We start from the raw sequence: 23,239 nt of genomic DNA on the forward strand, positions 1-23,239 counted from the left end.
CCGCCGTGGTAGACCCTAACCTTCAGGTCATCCACAACCTAAAATCGCATCGAGTAATATTGTTACGTCGTTGCTTTCACTATATTTTACCTTTGTTCTACCTCTATAATAACTCTCCTTCTAATCTACTGTCGTACCCTTAAAATGTTAATTCAGATTTATCTCCTCTTCGGATTTTGGCAAAATTTATATTTTGCTGCGCCAGCCAACATCCTACAACAGAGGAGACTCTTGTTCAGGGAAACAATTCCAAATTCAAAAGGGATACACACAATAATTAATCTCACGCTAGCGCTGTGCAGATTCAGTTCGCAGTCGTGACTCGAATCTCACTCAAGCAATTATATCTAAATTCCTTCCCGCCAAAAGGTTCTATTTCATAAGTGGTGGTTTGAATTCGTAATCAGGCATAAACTCAGATATAAGGCACAAAACATTATTGGAAAACACAAAACATTTACAGTTATGTAAGTTAAAATACTCAATGGATCAAAATCCGCTCTAAGTTAAGGTTCATACTAAATCACAATGAATCTGAGTATGCTAAATCCTTCAATTACGAAAGGATTAAGTGTAAGCATAACATTACTAGGATATAATTCCTTTCACAAGTTATTCACAGAACTCGCATTGAACACTTTCATTAATACTCTATCAATAACCATCTTAATTCTAAATTTCATCAGCCAAGCCTAGCCATTCCCAATCAAAATACTGCCTGTCAACAATTCTTCTTTGTTCCACGTGGTCTTAGCTAATCCAATCAAATTCTCACTTAAAAGTTCTCTATTAGTGTCCTTCAGTATACACAAATTTCTTATTCTTCAAAGCGATTTTTAACACAGAATGAAAATCATTACATTACCGGATCCTTTCAGATTTCATGCCACCATCTCATGTAGCTCTGGATTACCTTACTGTGTATTTATCGGCCGTCTTTGCGCCCGGCGATGCACTACGCTTTTCTTTGAATCTTTTACGAACTGTGGAGTGCTGTCTATTGCTCCGCAGGGAACTTTCTCTGTTCTCTCCGATGGGACATTCTGCTAAGGCTTGATTCCACATAGGCCATCATTTCGCGATCAGCTCCGCTTGGAAATCTTCAAGCATTCTCAAGAAAAGAACCCGCTGTCCGTCATCACCGTAGTCGATCCACCGCTCTCTCACGAATCCCCCGACAAACCTCCTAAAACTGGAATCCAGGAACCGAAGAAGAAAAACCCGTAACATCGCAAGCATCGTCTTTTATTCACCCTATCGGGCGCCCCTATTCGATGTGGTTTTCACCCGCGAACCCCATCGTTCATGCCCCTTGGGTGATCCTACACTCTCCTTAATCTGTTTCGGTTACGTTATTCCAGGTAGCCGTTCTGACGTCATTTTCGGCGTAGGTACATCCTCCATCGCTACGCTCGACTCCGGATTACTATTTATAATCTTTATTACTACTTATTCCGGATGACTACTTATAATCTTTCTCGAAATTTCGTAATGTACTAGACAGCTTAGTTGGATTTACAAATAACTTAATTCCCTTACCCATTCTTACTATTTTGACACAAAATTCTCTGCTTCTCATTTCAGGAATAAATTTCAATAGACGGCACATATGGACTACACATTATCACATAACATAAAGAAATTTCCCATAATTATTAGCTGATGTGCAGGTATCTCCTTAATTAGTAATATTTATCATGTTAGGTCCTGAATAAAGAATTTACTTGTAAAGTTCTCCATTCAGGATCTGACAATATCAAGGGAGCGAAGCGGCCATTCAATTGGTAAGAAGTGACTAATCACTCTGTACTGGTCGTGCAATGTGGGGGTGGGGGGGTTCCATCTTGCATAAAACTTTTCCCGTCCGGACATCGTCATTGCTGAATTTGCGAAATGACGAAACTGTTCAGCATATTTCCTTGCGGCAGTTGAACAAGTTGCTGGTCCTGTTGGAGTGATGTTCTCAAAAAGAATGGCCCTCTTATAAGATCTGCAGGGAAGCCACATCAAATATTTGGTGAATGGAATGGGAGTTTCTGGAGCGCATGGGGTGATTCACAAGCCCTAATTCGACAATTTCGGGCGTTTACAGTCCCGTTCAGATAAAAATGAGCCTCATCTCCCCACAGAATTTTCCGAGACGAAGCATCTTCGCCTGCCAATCTGACTAGAAACGTCGGAACAAATGTGAGTCGCTCATCACAACCATCGTGTAGCAGCTGATCTTGTACCTGCTGATCTTGTAAATGATGTGCGCTACTCGCGAAAAATGGGAGAATCCCCTTCGAGTTTGCAACGAAGTGTGTATGAAATGGAATGTGGAAAGTGCATTAAATTTTAAATGGGCAACACCAGTGGAGGCATCGCGAACAGAATTAAAGGCTCGAATACTCGAGAAGTTGAGTACATTATACAAATGAATTTTTTTTAATAATAAATTAATAAAAAAATAAGCGTTTACAATTCAGAAAAGCTTTTTAATCTACTTCTTTCCTAGCAGGTTCCCAATCCTCGATAAGCAAACGAGCTTTACTTGGGGAGAAAAAAATGAAAGAAATTAAAATAAAGACTTCCAGACAACCGGAATTGTGCTTCATTCGTGTTACCAGGTTGATGACATATTCTGACGCATGTATTAGCCACTAGAGGGCACAACAAAGCAGGCGCCACTAAAATTAGTAACGTAATTGAATGCAGGCGCTGTTAATTCTCTGTGCTAAGCGAGCGAATTTCAGAAGCTGTTCTACATTTCCTTCTTTTTTTAGCTAATCTTATTTCGTTCTGAAAGTTATGCTTCGTTTCATTAAAACCATTAAGATTTTCTGCAAGAATTAAATAATTTTTCTCTGCAGGTTTATATATACTTTCTACGGAACACAGAAACAACGCCGAAATCCTTTTTTTTTTTTTTTACTGTTTTTAGAAAATATTCTTCGTTAATATTAATTTTACGTTTTTAACGACCTCCTATGAAAAAGATAGTTTGAAGTAACTCTTTTAGTCAAATAATTCAATGGTTAAATTTAATTAACGCAATATCAACGAATTATTGTCATTTAAAAAAGACATTATTAAAAATTTTAACTGAAAACAATTTTTAATCACTAAAGTGAAGTTTAACTTCCGGAGGTTTTTTTTTTTTTTTTTTTTTTTTTTCGGATAAGTTTCATCGCCAAAGCAAATATTATTTTATTTTTATAGTCAGTAATAAGCACGATAGATGGCGCCATAAGTTGTTAAGCAAATCTAGGCTTTTCTTTTAAAAATCTTTCTTCGTCTGCATTTCGTCGACAATCTGATCTACAGTTAATTATTATAAATATTATAATTATGATATTTTTATCGCTTAGATAAATTTATTGGGAGACAGCATGTTTATTCATTATTCCTAATCTTCAGCGCCCTCAATGGACTCTTTAATGCAGCTAATTGCATACTGAAGCACTTCATGCGTGATTGGTCAAGATTTTCGATGTCAGCCACTGACCCATCCTTCAAGAGTCTATTTTAATGCAGTCTTTTCTTTTCTGTTTTTCCCTCCTTATAAATACGTTTCGATATTGAAGATTGCACTGCCAAATTTGATCAAAATTGATAAAGGAAAAATAAGCAAACAAACTGTTCATCAGTATTATTATTAAGAACAACAAGGAGTCGAAGGATTCATCGCGGAGGACACTTTACTCTGCTCCACTACACATCTCACCGCCTCCACAACTACTCGATCCTCCAAATGTACATCACTCACCGTCTCCGCTACTTAATTCACCGGCTACACACAACGCCAGCTACCACCGATAACAGCGTCTGTAAATTGCGTGTGTTCTCATGGCCGATTTGCTGAATGCGAGAAGAAAAGCCGTGTTTCTGTGACAAAAAAACACCCACCGCAGCCTCAGTTTGAGGAAACTCCGGTTGCGATATTCACACCTTTCGAAAGGAGGGGGGGGGGCGAGTAGTGAAGATGAATTCGCACACCGATGGAATAGAGCGGAAAGTTAAAAACCAACTCCTAGGATTTAAAGATTAATAAAAAAAAACGTACCATTCTTTTAAGCTTAAATTAAATTATTAATTAATTGGAAAGTTAAAGCATTGTACAGTAAATGAAGCATTTTATTATTATTATGAACCCGCGCATGCGTGATACAATGTAAGTAGAGAATCTTTGTCCAGAGAGTTGAAAAGCGCAGGTATTTCCAGCAGGTCAGCGAGTAAAGAAAACAAAATTCATTGTTTTAAAATAAATATCGTCATAATTTTTAAGGCAACAAATATATATATATATATATATATAAATAATCTTGTGCGTCAATCCCGAGAATGCGGTGTGGAAATTGAATGATCAAATGAAAAACGATTCTCTGAAACGTCTTATTTCAAGGATGTGTTTGTTTGTTTTCTTACGACCAACTTTCAGCTAAAGTTCCATGACCGTACTCCAAATTACCGCGACTCTGTTTTGAATGCTTCACAGAGTGAAGCTTTAAAAAGGCCGAGTAATGTTTGCGTGAACATGCACTTCACATTCCCATTTGAGAACACCGAGACTCCGACGGGATTGTGCAGCTCGAAAGTGATTTTTCACAGGAGTGCGATCAAGAACTAATGCAGATCAGCTTTCACCGAACTGCTCGGCACGTGGTCAAGTGCCGACGCCGCCACTCGGACCATCACGGTTGAAATCATGGCGGAAAATGAACAAATCCTCCGGGCCACTTCACGGTTGAACTGGCACCGGATGTCAGGAGGTGAGAATCGGAAGAAACCCCCTCTCAATTCCCGAATATCAGAATATTTGGCGCTGATTTGCTCTCTTTTTCCGATGGTTGGCAAGAAACCGCGAATATTCGTTTGTAAGGAATCCGACTTCTTCGCTCTACTTGCACGCGACGCAGTAACCCTTTAAATATTTAAGGCGACACTTTCCGTGTATTTATAGCGTCTGCTTGCACAAGGGAAGCTGCTGTGAACAGCGAGTCGTATAGACACTTTAGCCTGAGAAGAACGGAAATAAAAAAGAGATCGGGAAGAGAGAGAGAGAGGCAGTTCACGGAGATAATAATGCTTCTGCAAACGACGAAAGAAAGGGAAAATGCTAATGAGCGGCGAGAATGAGAATAACCCCTCGGTCCACGTGACCAGTTCGCGTCTTGCAACATCTTTTTGTTGCTGCCGAAGACAAGAAACGAGTCCAAGGGCGTGCTTCTGTACAAACGCCAGACAACCTCTATTCTGAGACCTGTGACCTCCGACTTGGTGTAAACGTACACGGAAAGTTCAAAATAGACTTCCACTGAGTTTCTTTCTCTCTCTCCCTCTCCCCCCCCCTCTCTCTCTCTCTCCTTTAGCTTTATTGGTATGTCTTTATGTGTCGATTTAAGATACCTCTTCTCTTTTACTGTCGTTCATTTATTCCTTTTAACCCTTTCCAAGAAATATTTGCATCGCCACCGAAAACAATCTCCCCCTCTGTACAGGATTTTATTCAGCTTTTACAAAAAACTGAACTCGAGAATTTTTTCAGCCTCGTCGGCTTGCTTCGGAAGAAATGATTAAATTGCATTCGCATTTAAATTTCAAATCCCTCGATAAACTTCAAATGCCAGAAACATTTGCCTTTCGATGAGAGATCGTGAGACCAGCTTCATTTTCGAGATTAAGTCGAAGTTGGTTTACTTGGAATTACGGCCGAACCAAAGGCTATGAAGCCAGTGTATTATTTGCGCGTGCACTTCTGACCGGTTAGCTTGTTTTATGGGATGCAACACCACGATTTCCTGAAATGAAGTATCCTGCCATTTTCTTAAGCGAACAGCTAACTCACAGTCATTAAAAAAGCCCTCATGAAGGTTCTTAGCTTCAAGGACGGAACTCTAAGCCAAGTGTTTCCAAGAGGAAGGTTCGTGTCATGGCTGAGAAATAAGGGTGGGACACTTGCTCATTTTTGTTCGAAACATTTTGGAATGGAGTCGCATTCAGGCAGTGCAATCGTCGGTGAGAATAGTCGATCAACTTTCCCATTAGACAACAGTGAGGACTGTTCTCGCGGATGCCCAGCTGTTTGTTCACCGACTCCACATTTCATCGCGTTCCTTCTTGTACGGCAACCTTTGAACAAGGAATATCGAAAAGCTACTTCGAGATTCTCCAGGAATTCTTTGTAATAATTAAACAACCGCATAAGATAAGCTTCGCCGAAGGTACAAAATTGGGTTTAATAATCACCCAAAAGTCCCCCCCTCCCCCTTTAGCAATGTCAACATAATGTTGACTGATAGAATAAAATCAGTCTATGAGCTTTCGTACCTTGAATCCCTAACATTATGGAAACAGGAAGAATCACAACTTCGATCTTCAGAATGGGTTTCAAGGCACATTTTCCATCAGGAGCGTCTTAAGACCACTTTTTATGATTTTGTTTTGCGGTCGCGTGAGGTCCGCCATCAGCATCCTACAAACGCTCTCACTTGACAGACACCACATTTTAAGCTTGTCGTCCAAGGAAAAGCGAAAAACAGTGACCCCTCTCTGGGTCCCAAAGAATATTTCAAAATGCATCTATTACTCTGCAAAATGGGGAGGCTCGAGTTCGCGGCTGAAACTGCTGTTTTACCCTTCCGATTTTGAAGCTTGGGTTATCGTTTTGGTGAGCGGACGATAAACAATAACGACCAACAGTCTGATATAATTTCTACCAGTACAGTATATCGTTGTATTGCAATAATACGAAATACTTTCACTGTACAATATTATTGTTTTCTTCTCTCTCTCACTTTGAACTGAACATTTTTTCTCTTTTAATTTTTATAAATTTTCAGCAAGGAAGTGGAATTTGCACAGTTGTTGATCACCTGCGACAGCATGTGATGGAGGGGACAAGAGATTCGATGGTGTTGGATCTGGTCACAGCATCGAAGAAGATATCGATAACCAATTTAGCCACATTGTCTCCACTTGGGGACTATGATCACGTGGTCTTGATCTGGGAGACTGTCAGACGTACAGACTTTTCTGTTAAGAAGGGATGAATGTGGAATTACGAAGCTAATAATTATGACAAGCTTTCAGCAGTGGCAGGGCATGGGAATTTGGAGGGGGAGAGATCTTGATGGTGCATGGGAGGTTGTCAAGGGGCGTTTAAAGAAAGCAGTATCAAACTGTATACCGAGAGTGAGAAGAATAAATCATGTAGGAGTAAGAGGGATGAATAGCTTCATCTTAATGAAGCTATTCATCCCAGATAAAGAAAAGGTTGCGGAGGGAGTATAAAGAAAAAGGGGATCAGCATATCCAGCAGTGCAAGGCAGGGGCAAGGAGGGTGGCCTGTATGGGAAGGAAGGCCAAAGATAATTATGAAAAAAAAGCTTTTTTTTTTTTTTTTTGCTTGACTAGTCCAAAAGAAATCCTAAGGAGTTCTTCCGGTTATGTGGCAAGTAAAAGGATGAATCACTATGGAAGGATGACTTCAAAAAGTGTTCGTTGAAAGTAGATAGAGAGGAGATATGATGGAAAAGCATATAAATTATTAAAACAGTTTTATAGACTGATACTGATGAGTTTTTTTTTTCTTGAATAGTGCAGGAGAGGGGGGGGGGGAGGAGAACGAAGGGTCGTCTCTGGAAATTGTGAAAGAGTGTGGTAAACAAGAGTGTGAGGACTTGATTTTTGCTTGGAGGGTTGTAAATGGGTGGAATGGGTTGCCAAGAGGTGGCTACGAGTGCGTCATCTGTGAATGAGTTTAAGGAGAAGTACGATAGGTATCGTGTGAGTGATAGCTAGTTTTTCAATGTAGGATCTCCCGCGATGAGTTTTATGACTCCATAGAGATACCCGTATATAATAATAATAATAATAATAATAATAATAATAATAATAATAATAATAATAATAATAATAGCTGTTTAATGTTTAATTGCTGTAAATATAAAAATACTTAAGCGGAGGGAGCAATTAAACATCAACGAAGTGACCCCGTATGACCTACAAAAAAAACAGCATTACTTGGAACAGTCCATATGTTACGACGCTACTTGACAGACTATTCTTAGATTCTTGGGTAGAATCTGAATTGTTCTGTATCACCAGTCAAATCGTTGTTTAAATAATGTTGTTTAAGTCTTGTTTTGACTGTGTATCAATTATGTGAATAAATAATACTATCTTAAAATTATTGTAGGCGTGCGTGTCTGTATGTATATTTTAATATTTTAATATTTTCCCGAAAAAGGAAATATTTTAATGAAGTCATAAAATCACGGACACAAGGCCTAATAAGCCTGCGAAGAAATTTATCCTTGACACTACTTCACTGTTAAACAGAGATATACTTAGTTAGTACCTACGTTCTTAAGAAGTATGCTACGAAATATCACACACACACTTCTATAGGGCACTTATACACAAACAATGGTAGGTTGTGTGCCGAAAAAGTCCAGAAATGATTTCCTCACAACCGCGGAGACCTCCGCTCATCTATCAAATTTGTAATCCACTCCGACACGCGTTCTTGAAACCGCATTCAAGGTGAAGCATTCTGGCACACTTCCTATTTATTAATAACTTCCGGCGAAGAAAAATACTCTACAAAATGAAACCCATCGGAAGAGCAAAAGTGGCGCACTCTGTCAACTGAAACGAAGCGAAACAACACAACCAACGCTACAGAGAAAGAGAGAGAGAGAGAGAGAGAGAGAGCTCTTTATGCTGCTCAATGGACACTCACTCTAACTTGTGCTAATATAAAGCTGTGCGCAAACACTTAACCAACAAATTACAGACATCCAGTAGCCTATTTGAAACATCGAGTTTGTTTCAATTTAGCTCAAAACAATTAAAATAAACTTTAAAAGTAAGTAAGGACTCGATGGCATACACATAATTGTATAACACCTAAAACATGGCTTGTTTGCTACATATTTCCTAAAAGAAAAAAAAAGTACTCAGCAAATGAAAAGATTTTTTGTTAGCAAACGATCTCAGAAAACGATAATCGACCTCAATTTATGTAATACGTTATAACTTGAGCAAAATTAACGAAAAGCTATCGACCAATTGTTGTAAACTTAAATGCAATTTTAATTTCCGACATGCAGAAATATTTTGATGAAATATTTTATAATTTACAGCTTAAAATTAATAAAATCTTCAGCTAACTGTTTCATATTTTTATTTGTAAATAAGAAAGATATTATTTTGAAAAAAAAAAATGTGCTACAGGGATCATGTTTAAATTATTTCATGGGTTTAAGAGTGACAAAATGTAATATTTTTTCTTATGTTGTCAAAAAAGTTAAAGCGGTTTTGAAATGTTTAAATTTGTAAATTTTTAGATGCCTTATTTTTACATTATTAAAAAAGCTTTAAAAATTTCTCAAATTTGATTTTATTTTGAAACCAGGTTTAAAGATGAATTTCGTTATTTATTTGGTGATTTACCAATATGGGAGCGTGAATAAAGCGACTGGAATGACGGAAGTCACAAAATAAAAATAAAATTATCGGAAAGTTTGAAGATCAAACTGCATTTATTGACATGAAAAGTCCGCATTTAAAATATTCGAACATTTTAGAGATAAGAAAACACTGAAACGAGGTAATAATTTTTTTTTTTAAAAAGGCATAAATTAAATAGGATTTCTTCAAGTAACGATGAAAGTAGCTCTTTTTACATGAAAAAAATCTTCATTTTTTTATCTCTAAAAAATGAAAGATTTTTAAGAAAAGCCCGACAAAAGAAGAGACAAGGTCATTTAAACAAACGTGCAAATATATCTTCAGTAAGAACTCGATTTTAATCAATGAGATGAATTCAACAAAATGAATTCATCCTTTGCCGACATGTTAGCGACACAGAATTAACATTTCGTTACAAATTTTCTATCAGCAATTGACTTCCAACTTCCAGATTGATTTTTCTAGTGTTCTTATTTTTCTGCCTTCGCAATTCAGAGAAATAAGAACGTAGAGTTATCTACTTCTGGTCATTTTTTTCAGGTATTTTGTCAGCCATATTTGCTTCACGGCATTTGTTATAAGAAGCGTTCGTCTTATATTTTGTTCAAGCAGACATCCTCTACATCAGGGCTTCCCAAACTTCTGGGTGTCAGGGCCCCCTTTGCAAAAATTAAAATATTTCACTGCCCCCCTCGAAAAAAATCGTAATAGAGAGATATATTATTATAATATTTATTGTATTTATATTCAATACAAAACATACACAGCGAATATTGCAAAAATCAAATGCAAATATTACATTTTTTGCCTCTTACCGTTTGGTTCTGAAGACGATGTGGGCTGTTCTGGTAAAATAGGAAATACTGTCCTTTTTTTGGGTCTGTTTCTGCTTCTTCTGATTGTTCGCGGGAATTTTATTTTATTTTTTATCAACCGCTTATCCATCTCAGGGTTAAATGTTTTAACGTAGAATAGATCAAATAATATCACCACTTACCGATACTGGCACACCACAGACTGATAACACGAAATTAGTGAATATTACCTGAATAAGGGAATCCCAGGACCAGGAAATTTTTCTCTTTTGCGACTTTTCTCCCTTTACGGTAATTAAGCCTAACGCGAAACAGACAGCAAAGGCAGGTTATTAAAACATGCATATTAACAAAAGATCGCGCAACCGAAAGATAAAAGCATAGCTGACAATTGAGTTGAAATGTTAACTCTCTTCAACCGAATTCCATATGCGAAACTGCCATAACATTCTTTATATATATATTACTTAGTTTTAACACTTTTACGAATTTTAACACGTTCGGTTGAATTTTATTGCTGCCTTGAGAAATCGAACTCACACACATCTAATTAATAACAATAGTTTTTAGTTAGATACTGTGTTTGCCCATGCAACATATGGTTTTGTTTCAGTCTATACAGTATAGTTTCTGTATGAGGGGATATGTGATTCATTAATCAGAGTCGTTTTTATCCCAGTTGTCTCTAATTGCGCTATTCTGTTCTTATTCACTGGCATAATAAAAGTACTTGTTTTTATTGCCTCTGCAGTATAGTGCCTGTTAGGAAGGGCGTGTTGTTTACCACTGCAAGCGAGTTACTATCTCCCCACATGAACTTGTTTAAGCTTTTTTCATGTGTGAAGTATATGCGAAACTTTTATTGGTAACAGAAAACTAGCTCGGATGACAGTGATAATATAAAACGAGTTTTGATATGTATATAAAGTCAATATCAACAGTCCCTGATGCGTAATGAAAGGGACAGGAAGATTTGGAGCTTCCCTGGAGAACATTCGAAGTAAATACAATTAACCACTGCTTTGAAATGAAACATATGAATAAGCAATATTTACTAATATTCATTAAGCGCCGAAATACGCAGGAAGCAAAGTTTGTGAACCAACACCAATGTGTGAATTTTTCCATTAAAATATAAAAAATAACAAAAAAGAAATAATAAAAGTTAAATACGTTTCTTTTAAAATAAAAAATCTACTTAGTCTTAAAACATTTTAAATTTGTTTTCATTATTTCACGCCCCCCCCTGAACAAAACCTATGGCCCCCAAGGGGGCCACGGCCCACAGTTTGGGAAGCGCTGCTCTACATCGCATGATTTTCGTTATATGAAAGATGATCTTTGTAAATGTTATTAAAGCTTGGTTTACTTTAAACATTTTAATTTTAAATGGTTTTCTAGCTATTTAACAGATGTTTCTTTCCCTAATTTTTCTAAGAAATTTATTTTCTCTAATATTTCACCGACTGTTTTATTTCTGATTTAGCTCTTCGATTTATAAGTTAAAATTGGTTTGAACACTGCATCTGTTACATTTATTTTCATTTTTTGGATAATTTCTGAATTATTCCACAAAAATCTATTCAACTGCTCGCTACAATAGCAGCTACGGTGGGGAGCGAGTTGCCATCTTCAATAAAATTGTGCCTAAATAGCTGAAAGAATTTACGCATTCCTACTGGTTCTCCATTGACGATGCAGTTGATGTTTTCTATGTTCCAGCCTATTTTCATACTGTCTTCTGTGTATTGTTATTGCTGATTATCATACTGAATTTGTTGTAGCAAGCAAGTTAAATATGGACTATTTGCGGATTGATTTAAGAGTAGACATCGCTGTGATAAAGTCGAATTCGTTTAATTCCCGATATATGCGTTGCAAAGAACAAAAAAATTGGGAAACGTATTTGAAGAGAGAGAAAACAGTTATTACATTCTTCAGTGATATGTGTGGTCTAAAGAATGTGGGAAGACTCTTTCTGTCTTTGGGTGTCATTTAAAGCTGTAGCGTGCTGACGATGCGAATTACATCTACTGAAAAAAATCATCTAAAAATGCTAAAAAAACACTCTCAGAACTTTCGCAGTGTTTTTTCAGTTGCGTTTCGGGATCCCTGAGCACACGAAGGGGGGGGGGGGGAGAGATGTTAATAAAATGTGCCACATGTTCGTATCCTTTCGGGCACATAACGAGATGCTGATGGGAAGGCTGCAAAAGCAGAAAACTGCTCTGCCGAGAATTTTTCAGGTAAGAAAAGTAGAAGAAGCCAAAATTTTCGGATTCTATTTCGACCGTCTAGAAATACAAGCGCAGAGGAGAAGCTCGCGCGACAATCTTCACGCAGTAACGAGGACAGAAATAGACAAAATGAATCACGCTGACGAGGGGATGCTCGTCAACAAATAGCGCGTCTTTCTGTCGTTACCACGCGGGCAGCCTTCTTCAGGAGAATTACTCGGAAAAAAAGGGAATTCCGGATTGTTATTTCTTCCGAAAAAAGGATTTCTTTTTAGATTTTTTTACCGGTCGCAGCGCCGAAGTCACGGTCGGGTGGTGGCCTGTAGAACAAAAGGCCTTTTCTGCCCACGCGCCATTCATCGAGTCTCCTTTGGGTGTCGCTCTTCAAATGCTGCTTTCTTGTTATATTCTTTCGCGAGATTTTTTCCTATCTTCAGGCAGTTGCCTCAGACAAACACAAATGTTAGACCAACGGCGTGTTTTCCATCGAATAAGAGTCCTTTTGGTAGAACTATTTTTAATAATATTTCGTCGCAAATAACAACGCCAATATACTTACGATGAACTGCTTTCGAAAACATTTCTGTTGTTTCTATTTTACGAGTAGAAAATCGTGACCTTATTAGCCTTTTGCCAAAACGGAATATTTTTTATTCCGTTTAAACATAAAACTAATAATAAATCAAATTATTCGCAGCAGTTGTGTGTGTGCGCGCGCCTGTTTAAATCTCTCACGCAGTGGGAGCGGCACCTTCGTGCTTATGAAGGTTCCTTCATGAAGAATACTTTTTGAACGCACCGTTGGCATTCGTTCGTTCATTTTGCTCTTCTCGTGTTTTCAAGCCTCTTCGGGTGAAGAAAAGAAACGTCGACTGTTGATGTCGGAAGAAATCCCAGTCGCTATTCAGATTGCTCACAGATGGCGCTGTTGTGTTGTGGGTTTTGTGACCTATCGTGTGTGGGGTTGCTATTAAAATAAGAAAGAAAAAAGTTCCGAATGAGATCCAATAACATCAAGCTCTGCATCCAAGAGATTCTTGCCATCAGGTCAAAGTTGGGAGTGGGGAATGGGGGGGGGGGGAAGATCCCTGAGTTCAGTTTGCATTTCACTCAATCAGCCCGATGACAGACATAAACGATACCGCAGGAGAAGAAGAAGAAAGCAACTCCTTCTTATTGTAATAAAACGTTCCTGAAGTGATGCTAAAGTAAAAGCAATCAATGAGTCGTCCACTGCATTTATTCTGCTTATTAATGGTGCGTGTTTTGTTTTCCTCTGGGTCCCCCCCCCCAGGGCATTTGTCTATTATGTGGGATGAAAAACCAGGGTTTCCGAGAGGGAATAACTTAACCTCCACATGTCAGCTAACTCACTTCGGCAGAAAAGCTTTTCTAAAGATCCTCTGCGTCCTGGACGGGAGATTCGAACCCGGATTGTCTTTCCAATTGAAGGACGGGAGTTTATCGAAACTCCTAGAAAATGGAGTTAAAGAAAAGCATCCTCTACAAATGCGGCTTTTGATCTCCTTCACCCTTTATTGGAGCAGTTTTTACCCGATTAACGCTTTCCGCCAGATCATTGCACGCGTATTCGGAAAATTTAACTCTTCTGGTCGACCTCGCAAAGCGACAACTTGTTTTGAGCGAGTCGCAGGAAAAGTTTAGAGCGGCCTCCGTTGATGAAGAACCCGCCAGAGGCTCTCTTGACTTCCTCGTGTGTACTTCGGCGGGCGAAGTTTTCATTCAACTACTTAAGAGTGACTTCAAGTTTATCGCAATTTGAGGAGGCGGAAATGGAAAAGCCGAGGAGAATGCGGCAAGTTTGGATTTTAAAAAAATCATCAGGCATTAAGGCGGTCGAATTTATGAGCATTTCCGCAGTGAAGAGCATCAGAATTAAGAGAATCAGACACACACGCAATTAATAACAAAGTAAAGGGAAAACACACGACGACTTCGATTTCAGTTCCCTCACCAGTCCAGAAAAGAGAAAAACATCCGAAATGAACAAAACTTCTCCAATTAGCAGAGGTCAAGCAAAAAGTAGCAATTTGGGCATTTCTTGAGGTGGAAGGAAGCTACATGGGATGGATAAAGACAAACCCTTTGTTTTGATTTATTTCATACTTCAACCGCGATAATCAAATAATTGCTGAAAAAAGTAAAATGTTTCCGGGGGAGACAAAAGCATTTCCTTGGCCCTGCTGATCGTAGAACTCGAGAAAACGTCACTTCTTCACCTGGCCGTCAGTGTGTGTTTGTAGGCCTTCAGGACCACGATAATAGACGACGTAGGGTTGGGCGATACCAAAATAGGAAAATAAAAGTGACAGGAAGCAGCACTTCCTGTTTGAACAATTGGATTGGAGGATGTGTCTGCGGGCTTTTTTTTTTTTTTTTTTTTTGAGGTAAGCTGCAGTGCAGCGTTTCCTGCTAAGAAAATTCACTTTGTCGCGACTCTGAAAGATTCCTTTAAAAAATAAAGAAAATGTTTCAAATTAAAATTTAAAATCGCAACATTTATTTTTAGGCCCCCCCCCCCCCGAATCGTATGAGATTTGCAGTCACCGCAGCCTGCAAATCCCACGCGAGTTATTTGAAGTCTGCAGATCGTACTGGATTTCGTACTAGCGAACGAAAAGCTCTTCGCAAGTGGGAGGAAAAGCACGAATTCAGTGGAGATAATTTTGCGCCACGTTTTGTTTCAATCTCCCTCTCTGTCTGTGTAGTGAGCGAACGAATCAGCGGATCACTTTTGCTTTAAGACAATCACACGCATGTGGCTGCCACTGATGATATGAAAGAAAAATTTCTTACCTGATGCAGAGTCATTCATTCGTGAAACTGATTTTGAATTACTCAAAAAAAAAGGGGGGGGGGGGTTGGCCGTTGTTATTCAGGTGAAAGTATGTATTCATATTTAATTGTTTAAGATATTATCCCCCACAATGCATGGCGCTTGTAAAAACAAAAATCACGAAAGCATGTTTGATTTCCTTCTCTCGAGTCCTTCTGTTAGTTGCGATTTTCCAGTGTTTGTGTGCGTGAATTCGTTTGGCTAGAAATGACGTCACGCCTTATCATCACTACCGGCAAGGAGATCACCCCCCTACACACGTGTTGTTGCATTGTAAACTAAGCGAGATCATTCGCGCATCTCGTGTTGTATGGCGCGATTTGATCGAATCCAAACCGATATTTTGGGGGCCGTTGCTATCCCAATCGCTGACCTCGACCACTGCCGACTTTCCCACATCTGAAGCTAAAAAAAAAATAAATTTAAAACCTAATAAATAATTCGCCAACTTTTTAAACTGATGATTTCTGATTAATATTTGAGAAATGTTGTTTAATTTGAAGTAAAAGTGTCGTGTTTGGAGGAGGGGAAATCGGTCTTAAATTTCTCGGCATTCGTAGGGGGAGTGTCAACGCGAAAATTTTCCATCCATCGACGTTTTTGGCAAGGCAAGTGAGTGAGCCCAATTTCGACCGACTCGACTCTTGTTGAAGGTTAGCCTTGAGCTGCGTGCCGCGTTTCATTTAACTCAGCAGATCTGCAACTAGCGGACTTCGAAGTCTGCCAGTTGCAGCCTCGCAATTCCTCGATTCGCAGGAAGTTTTCCGATTTGTTGTTGGTGTCGTCCCATCGTTTAGGATAGTCGTAATTTTGACCGTCAGGAGAAAGAAGTGCATGTGCGGTACGAACAACCACGAATCACTCCCATTTGCGGTGTATTTTAGAGAAGGCGTGTTGAAAACTGGTTTTCCGTCTGCGGACCAGAAGCGGGAACATGGGGGGGGGGGGGGAACCAATCCCAAGTAATTCGACTAATTTCTAATAATAATAATAATAAAGTGAGGTGTTGAGTGATGCCCCCTGTGGCTCTTTCGAAATGCTTCAATCACCCCCCCCCCCCCCTCTTGTAGGTTGACTTGCATACATTCACAGATCCGCTCGTAACTTCTCTCCTTCGTTCTCTTTCATTTATTATATTTTATTCCCTTTATTCATTTCACATAATCCGTAATGCACAACCGACCTTTTAATGTGCTAAAATAAATAAATTATTAATTACCCCTTCCTTCACAAACTTTCTAATTCTGTCGCCGCTTCCCTTAAGAACCCTCCTTTTTTAGACTAACAATAAAAAGTGAGCTTCGTATATTTGTTCTAACTTACTTCGTTCTCATCATTCTCTCACTCTCTCTATCTGTCTTCGTTCGTTCAAGCCCAAATCTTATATTCCCCGAATTAATTTTTAAATTTTGAATTAATCCCGAAAAGGAATTCAATCTTCTTCTCCCGTTAGATGAATTCGCCAAATCGCAGTCATTCCAGCCAACCGAAATCATCCCGCAGTTCCTTCCAACCTTTGTGAAACTCTTTTCCGAATGCCTTCCGTTCTCTCCACGTCCTAATATTCAAGGGGTGAGCTTCAATTCAGCAGTCGCCCGCTTGTTTCTTCCACCCACAAACGAAGCTTCTTTTAATTACGCCTAAATGTTCGGAGTATTACCGCACATTTGAGTATTGTCTTACCGAACTTCGAACGTAGAAACTTTTTATGCAGTCTGTTCGTTCAGCTCCAAGTGCTCTCTCTCTCTCTCTCTCTCTCTCTCTCTTTCTTTCTCTCTCTCTCTCTCTCTCTCTCTCTCCCCTCTCTTTTTCTCTCTCTCCCCCCCCCCCCCCCCCCCCCCCCCCGCCTCTACTTACACTTCTCTACATTAACCTTTAATGTAGAGAAATATAAACAGAGGCGAAGGGAAATAAAAACCTCGCCTTCCCATTCGCCCTTCCACGCTTTAAAGAACAACCTTGAAAGAAAGGAGGTCATTTGAGTTGCTTCAACAACCCGAGAAATTTCATTTCGTTCTTAAATTTCTCTTTAGACAGAACCTTTCGGGACGCATTTTTAATTATCGGGTGCTTACGAGGAATAAGGTTTGCTGAAATCCGACATAAGTCGGGATCGCAGCTGTTACCTCGATCTATTTCCACCATAAATTCATTGTAAAAAAAATAAGCAGATGGGTCATAACTCCCCCCCCCCCCCATAACGAAACCATGCTGTGCCCCTTTTCGGCAAGTGATTTTTGTTAAAAATATCTCGAATATAATTCTTATTGAATTTTCCCCTCAGGTTTCTTATAAAGCTAAGCTTATGACCGCCAAACAATCCTTGCAAACCTCCACTCGGAAGTAGCCCAATCTCAAAGATTTATTGTGGCCGAAAAAGTGGAAAAATTTTGGGGTTTTTTTAAAAAAAATTTTTTTCCTTTTTTCCCCCTTTTTTTTCCCCCCTTTTTTTTGGGGCCAAAAAATTTAAAAAACCCCCCCAAAAAAAAAAAAAAAAGGGGGGTTTTTTTTTTTTTTTTTCGGGAAAAAAATTTTTTCCCCAAACCCCCCAAATTTTTTTTAAAAAAATTTTTTTCCCCCCCCCAAATTTTTTGTAAATTTCCCCGAAAACCCTTTTAAATTTTAAGAGGTTTTAAAACAACCCCCCCCCCCCAAAAAAAAAAAAAAAAAAATTTTTTAAAAAAAATTTTTCCCAAGGGGGGTTTTAATTCCTTTTTTTAAAAAAAAGGGAAAAAAATTTTTTTTTTGGGGGGGGGGTTTTTTTTTTTCCCTTTTTTTTAAAAACCCCCCCGGGTTTTTGGGGGTTTTTAAAAGGGCCCCAAAGGGGTTTTTTTCCTTTTATTTAAACCCCTTTTCCCAAATTCCTTTCCCACCCCAAAGGGGGCCCCCCCCCCCTTTTTTTTTTTCCCGGGCCCCCAAAATTTTTTTTTTTTTCCCCCTTTTTTTTTTAAACCCCCCCCTTTTTTAAATTTTTTTCCCCCCCCCCCCCAAAACCCCCCCCTTTTTTTTTTTTTTTTTCCCCCAAAAGGCCCCCTTAAAAGGGGCCCCCCTTTTTTTAAAAAAAAAGGGGTTTTTCCCCCTTGGGGTTTTTTTTTTTTTTAAAAAAAGGGGGGCAAAAAAATTTTTTAAAAAAAATTTTTTTTGGGGGGGGGTTTTTTTTTCCGGGCCCTTTTTTTTTTTGGGGGGTTTTTCCCCCGGGGGGGGCCCCCCCCCCCAAAAAAATTTTTTTCCCCCCTTTCCCCCCCTCTCTTAAAAAAAAATTTTTTTTTCCCTTTTTTTTTTTTTTGGGGGTTTTGGGGCCCCTTTTTTTTTTAAAAAAAAAATTTTTTTTTTTTTAAACCTTTTGGTTTTTTTCCCCCCCGGGGGCCCCCCCCCCTTTTTCCCCCCAAAAAAACCCCCCCCGAAAACCCCCAAAGGGCCCCCCCGGGAAATTTTTTTAAAATTTTTTAAAAAGGGGGTTTTTTAAATTTTTAAAAAAAATTTTTAAAAAAACCCCCCCCGGGGGGGGGGGGCCCCCCCCCTTTTTTTTTTTTTTTTGGGGGTTTTTTTTTTTTTGGGGGCCCCCGGGGGTGGGAAAAGGGGGGGTTTTTTCCAAAAAAATTTTTTCAAATTTTTTCTCCTTTTCCCCCCCAAAAAAAAAAAAAAAAAAAAAAAGGGGTTTTTTTTTTAAAAACCCTTTTTTTCCCCCCAAAAAAAAAAAAAAGGGCCCTTTTTTCCCCTTTAAAAAACCCCCCGGGGGGGGGAAAAAAAAAGGGGGGGGAAAAATTTTTTTTTTTTTTTTTGGTTTAAAAAAAATTTTTTTTGGATAATCGTCATGAATGCAAACCTGTTGAGGATCTCTTATTGAGCGCGTGAACTTTGCGGATTCGTCATCGGCGCAGGTCATGAATTTTGTTGACGAGTTTAACAGTCACCGCGCATGCGCTTCACAGCAATTTTCACAGCAGCAAAAAACGATTTAACGTGAACTGTCGCCTGCTAGTCTTGAGTGCTCATAAAACGAGTCAAAAATTATTTCTTGATGAAGCCTGCGTTGAATTAAATGTCTGCCTTTTGAGAGATGATAAAAGTTCTACAAATTAATTCTTAAGCTAATAATCCGAATAAAATTCAACTTTATTTCTGGTTATGCGCATTTCGGTTTGTGTGTTCAACACCGCTTTTCGTCTTAACTGTGTACAAGCATAGAGGGAAAGCTTCGCCCCTTTAGCCCAAAGAATGACAAGCCTTCGGTCACGAACACCCGGATCCGAACCCCACATGAAACACGAGGAGCTTCCTTTATAAGGATTTCGCAATTGAAGGCAAGTGTCGTACGTAATATTCATCCCGAAAACCCAAGTCTCTTCACCCCCCCCCCAAAATGACCAAACACCACATCCGAACACCCACTCATCTCGTAGATTACGGCGTTAATTTCTGATATACAGCCAGGGAATTGTAAATCTGTGCGTGCGTGCGTGAGTGTGTGTATGTGGGTGCAGGGAGTTTCCTGCGTTCGTTTAAAAGACTTGTTTGCAGAACTTCACCAATTTGCTCATTAATTCCCCTCCTCGGAAATTTGTACGAGAATAATTTTTCACAAACCTTACGGTGATGTTAATTTGTGGAGGAGAAATTGCGATCCTCCCCTCAGCCTACTAAGCAAACAAACAAACCAAACTCGATCGACTTATGACGAACTCATCCGATAACCCCCCGGCTGCAGAGAGAGAGAGAGAGAGAGAGGAAGAGAGACCTACCTTCGCTCGCTTGGATCACAGTCGCAGCGATGATCGTCCACAGCATCCATTTCCACTCCATGTTCGTCGCACAGTTCGACACCTAGAAGAGGCGATTATCACTGCAACGCATTCCGTCCATCCATGCCTGACCTTTGACCCTCTGCTCCACCTCCGTCCACTCGCAGCTACTCACGTGTCGGCGTTGCGTACGAGAATCACTTCGAACAAGCGCACTGCCAGAATCCTTTTACGACCAGACGACGAGTCGAGGGGAAGACGCATTCAGACCCCCGAGGGTCGTTTCGAGGCGTCCAGATTAGAACTGCTGCTTTGTTTTCCTGGCTCGGATCCCAGACCGCTCGTCGGAATGGGAGCACATCACGGCCCTTCCGATCCGGTTACCGCCAGCGCAGATGCTCACCGAAAACACGCGAACGAAGCGTTCGTTCCTCTTCGAAGCATTTATTTATTTATTTATTTCATTCGCTGTCCGCCACCCTCTCCGCTTCGTCGAGACACTCTGGGCGCTAACCGAAGCAGCGGCTTATGGAGCGCATTCCAGCGGAACACTCGGGGCTTTGGAAGTAGGGCATGCCGGTTGGTTGGCGAGATGCCGCAGGAACTACGGCACGTGCAGTTTTTCTATTCAAAGAGATGCTTTTTGTGGAAAGTCGGGCGGAACAGCGCCAAAGAAATGGGCGGGGAAGCTACGGAAGGCACAGCATTTACATAATGAGCAGTCTGTGTGTGTGTGTGTGTGTGTGTGGAGGGGGGGGGGGCTTTTTTTTCAGGGAACCACCCTCCAGTTCTTCATTGATGAAATCGCTTTCCCCAAAGGGGGGGGGAATCCCCGGAGTGCAAAGTGTGGAGTGGGAATAGAATTATGATGTTAACCGATGTGAAAAGTTACAGCTCGTGCGAAATGAATAAGCAGTGTCGGAGGACTGTCACAATCACGAGACGGCGCGAGAAAAGTGCGCTTTTCGAGCATCCCAAACTCGTTCGCTGAACGAAGCTTTTCTTGTGAAAATGGAGAAAAACACGAAAACAGAACCCTACGTGGGTCACGGCTTGGCTCGGAGATAAGTCGACGTTAAGAGCGGATGACGCACGTGCAGCCCGACGAGCGGATTCAAATTCGACGGGAAAAAGAAATGCGAGTTCTTTGCTTCGACATGAAAAAAAGAGTTAAAAATAATCGCTGAAAGAACGAATGAACAATAACGAGGAATTGCACGACACTCCTTTTTGTTCTTTCATCGCATCAAAATGAAGATTTTTCGACGCTCATTACGCCGATTTCGTTATCGTGTAAGGTTCGCATTTCGCGTGTGTTGCGTCGTAAATCCGCAGAGAATTGTTGATGCTCGGTATCATCAGTGTCGTCACTCGAACTCCGGTGGCAAATGTTACAACTATCGCCAGAGAATCGATAACTGTTGCTTGCATGTCCGTAATTCACCGTGACTCCAGCATGCATCGTCTTTCTGCCCCTAGATCGACGGGTTCCAAGGCAGACGAGTTTCTTTTACATTTCTGTTAAAGATATCCGAAAGGCAAAAAGAAATAATTACGAGAATGTTATTGCGGGAATCCTTGCCGCTATTCAAGTCATGGTGTGCCAAGACTTTGAAAATAATAAATAAATAAAAAAATAAAAATAACGTATTGAAAGTAATTCCGAGCAATAACCCCAATTTCATTATCACCTTACTCTCATTTGCACACAACAAACCCTCAATGATCCATCAGTTCGGAACACCCACTAACAAATCGAAATCAAGCTTTGAAAGTGCTGCATGCGCGAAAGTCCCCTCACGTACAAATGGAAGTTGAGCCTTCTGGTCTTTTGCAAAGCCATCCAGAGGAACTTCAACTCATCAAGTTGCTAGCTAAGCAAGCAACAACAACACAAACCTCGCACATCAGAAACAGTGCAACACCCACCCACTCACACTCATACCCACACCCACCCACCCACACACTTCCTGTGGTCTTTTGCTTGGATGACATCGGAAGAATTGTAAACCTTGCATCAAAGCTGCTTCATGCCCTGATAATAGGGCATGAAGAAGTAACAGATGCCAGTCGCGAATCATTTCTGTGCTCTTTTTTACTCAACTGTCGTCTACACTAATATAAGAAAATAAGCAGAGAATAAAAGCCAGAGAGAGAGAGAGAGAGAGAGAGAGAAGGAGATGAACGTCTCCTCTTCCACTCAATTGCTTGCACGTAATTGTCTGACTTTTCTAAAAGAAGGAAAGAGGTCAGCAAAGGTCATTCTTCACTACTTGGAGTTCCTCCAGTTAATCAAGGGCCCCAGTATGGATTCGGCCACTTGCGATGCTCGCCATTTCTCCTAACCAACATCACACACCTTTGCACAAGTGCCACCAAGAAAGGTTTCGGTTGTGTTGTTGCCTTTGACATTTCCGAGCATCTAACCGGATCTGATATTGACGCCTACTCAGTTAACTGCAACCCTTAATTCTAACTTCCACTCTTCGCGATTGGGTAGCCAGCTTTCTTGGCGGTCTCTTAGTGCTCATCAAAGCAGATGACCTCATCTTTTCAGACTTCTCTATCAATTCGAGTGTGTCCTAGGACTCTGTTCAATCGCCTTCTCTCTCTCTCTCTCTCTCTCTCTCAGCCTGAACATCTACTTTCCAGGGTGAATAGCATCGTTTGTCAATGTGACCAATGCGACACTCCCTATTTCGAACAAAGAGGGCGTGGCGCGATAGTCAGAAAAAAAGAACAAAAAGATGCGAGCGTGACAACCTCGAAACAGAGTGCTTGGATAAAGACAACTTCATCAGATAGAGGAAAGCCAAGTCATTGCAAAAATATCATTTGCAATTGCACAGACTTTCCTTGGAAGTTCTGCAATATCCTGATGGTTGCAATACAACTCATAAGATGATTCCAAATGAACTTTGGTGTGCCGCGCGTTATCTCCTCGTCTACAGCGATTACGGAACATCGTCCCTTGGAGCGCAACGATCGCCTCCAGCTTCTCACCCGCGAAAGTCCTTGTTCTCGAGGGATCTTTATTTTCTGTCTTTGTTCCGTGTGAGTCTTTCATATGGAGCTGAAGAAAATAAATATTTAATTTAGTAAATTATTATAATTATTATTATAATGATTATA

At 40.0% G+C, this 23,239-nt stretch overlaps 1 protein-coding gene across 1 annotated transcript in view; it reads right to left on the bottom strand.

The window, feature by feature from the left end:
• Positions 1–20,712, bottom strand: part of LOC150102109 (uncharacterized) — a 59,208-nt gene extending 38,496 nt beyond the window's left edge. Inside the window, exon 1 of the mRNA XM_090400622.1 lies at positions 20,108–20,712. Coding sequence (XP_090256748.1) covers positions 20,108–20,168 — 61 coding nt within the window. The 5' untranslated portion in view covers positions 20,169–20,712. The remainder of the gene's footprint in view (positions 1–20,107) is intronic.
• Positions 20,713–23,239: the final 2,527 nt, after the last annotated feature.

This window comes from Typopeltis vanoorti, chromosome 11 (genome assembly GCF_054136105.1).
Source record: "Typopeltis vanoorti isolate ZY-2024b chromosome 11, IOZ_Tvanoo_1.0, whole genome shotgun sequence".
In the NCBI taxonomy this organism is placed as follows: Eukaryota; Metazoa; Arthropoda; class Arachnida; order Uropygi; family Thelyphonidae; genus Typopeltis; species Typopeltis vanoorti.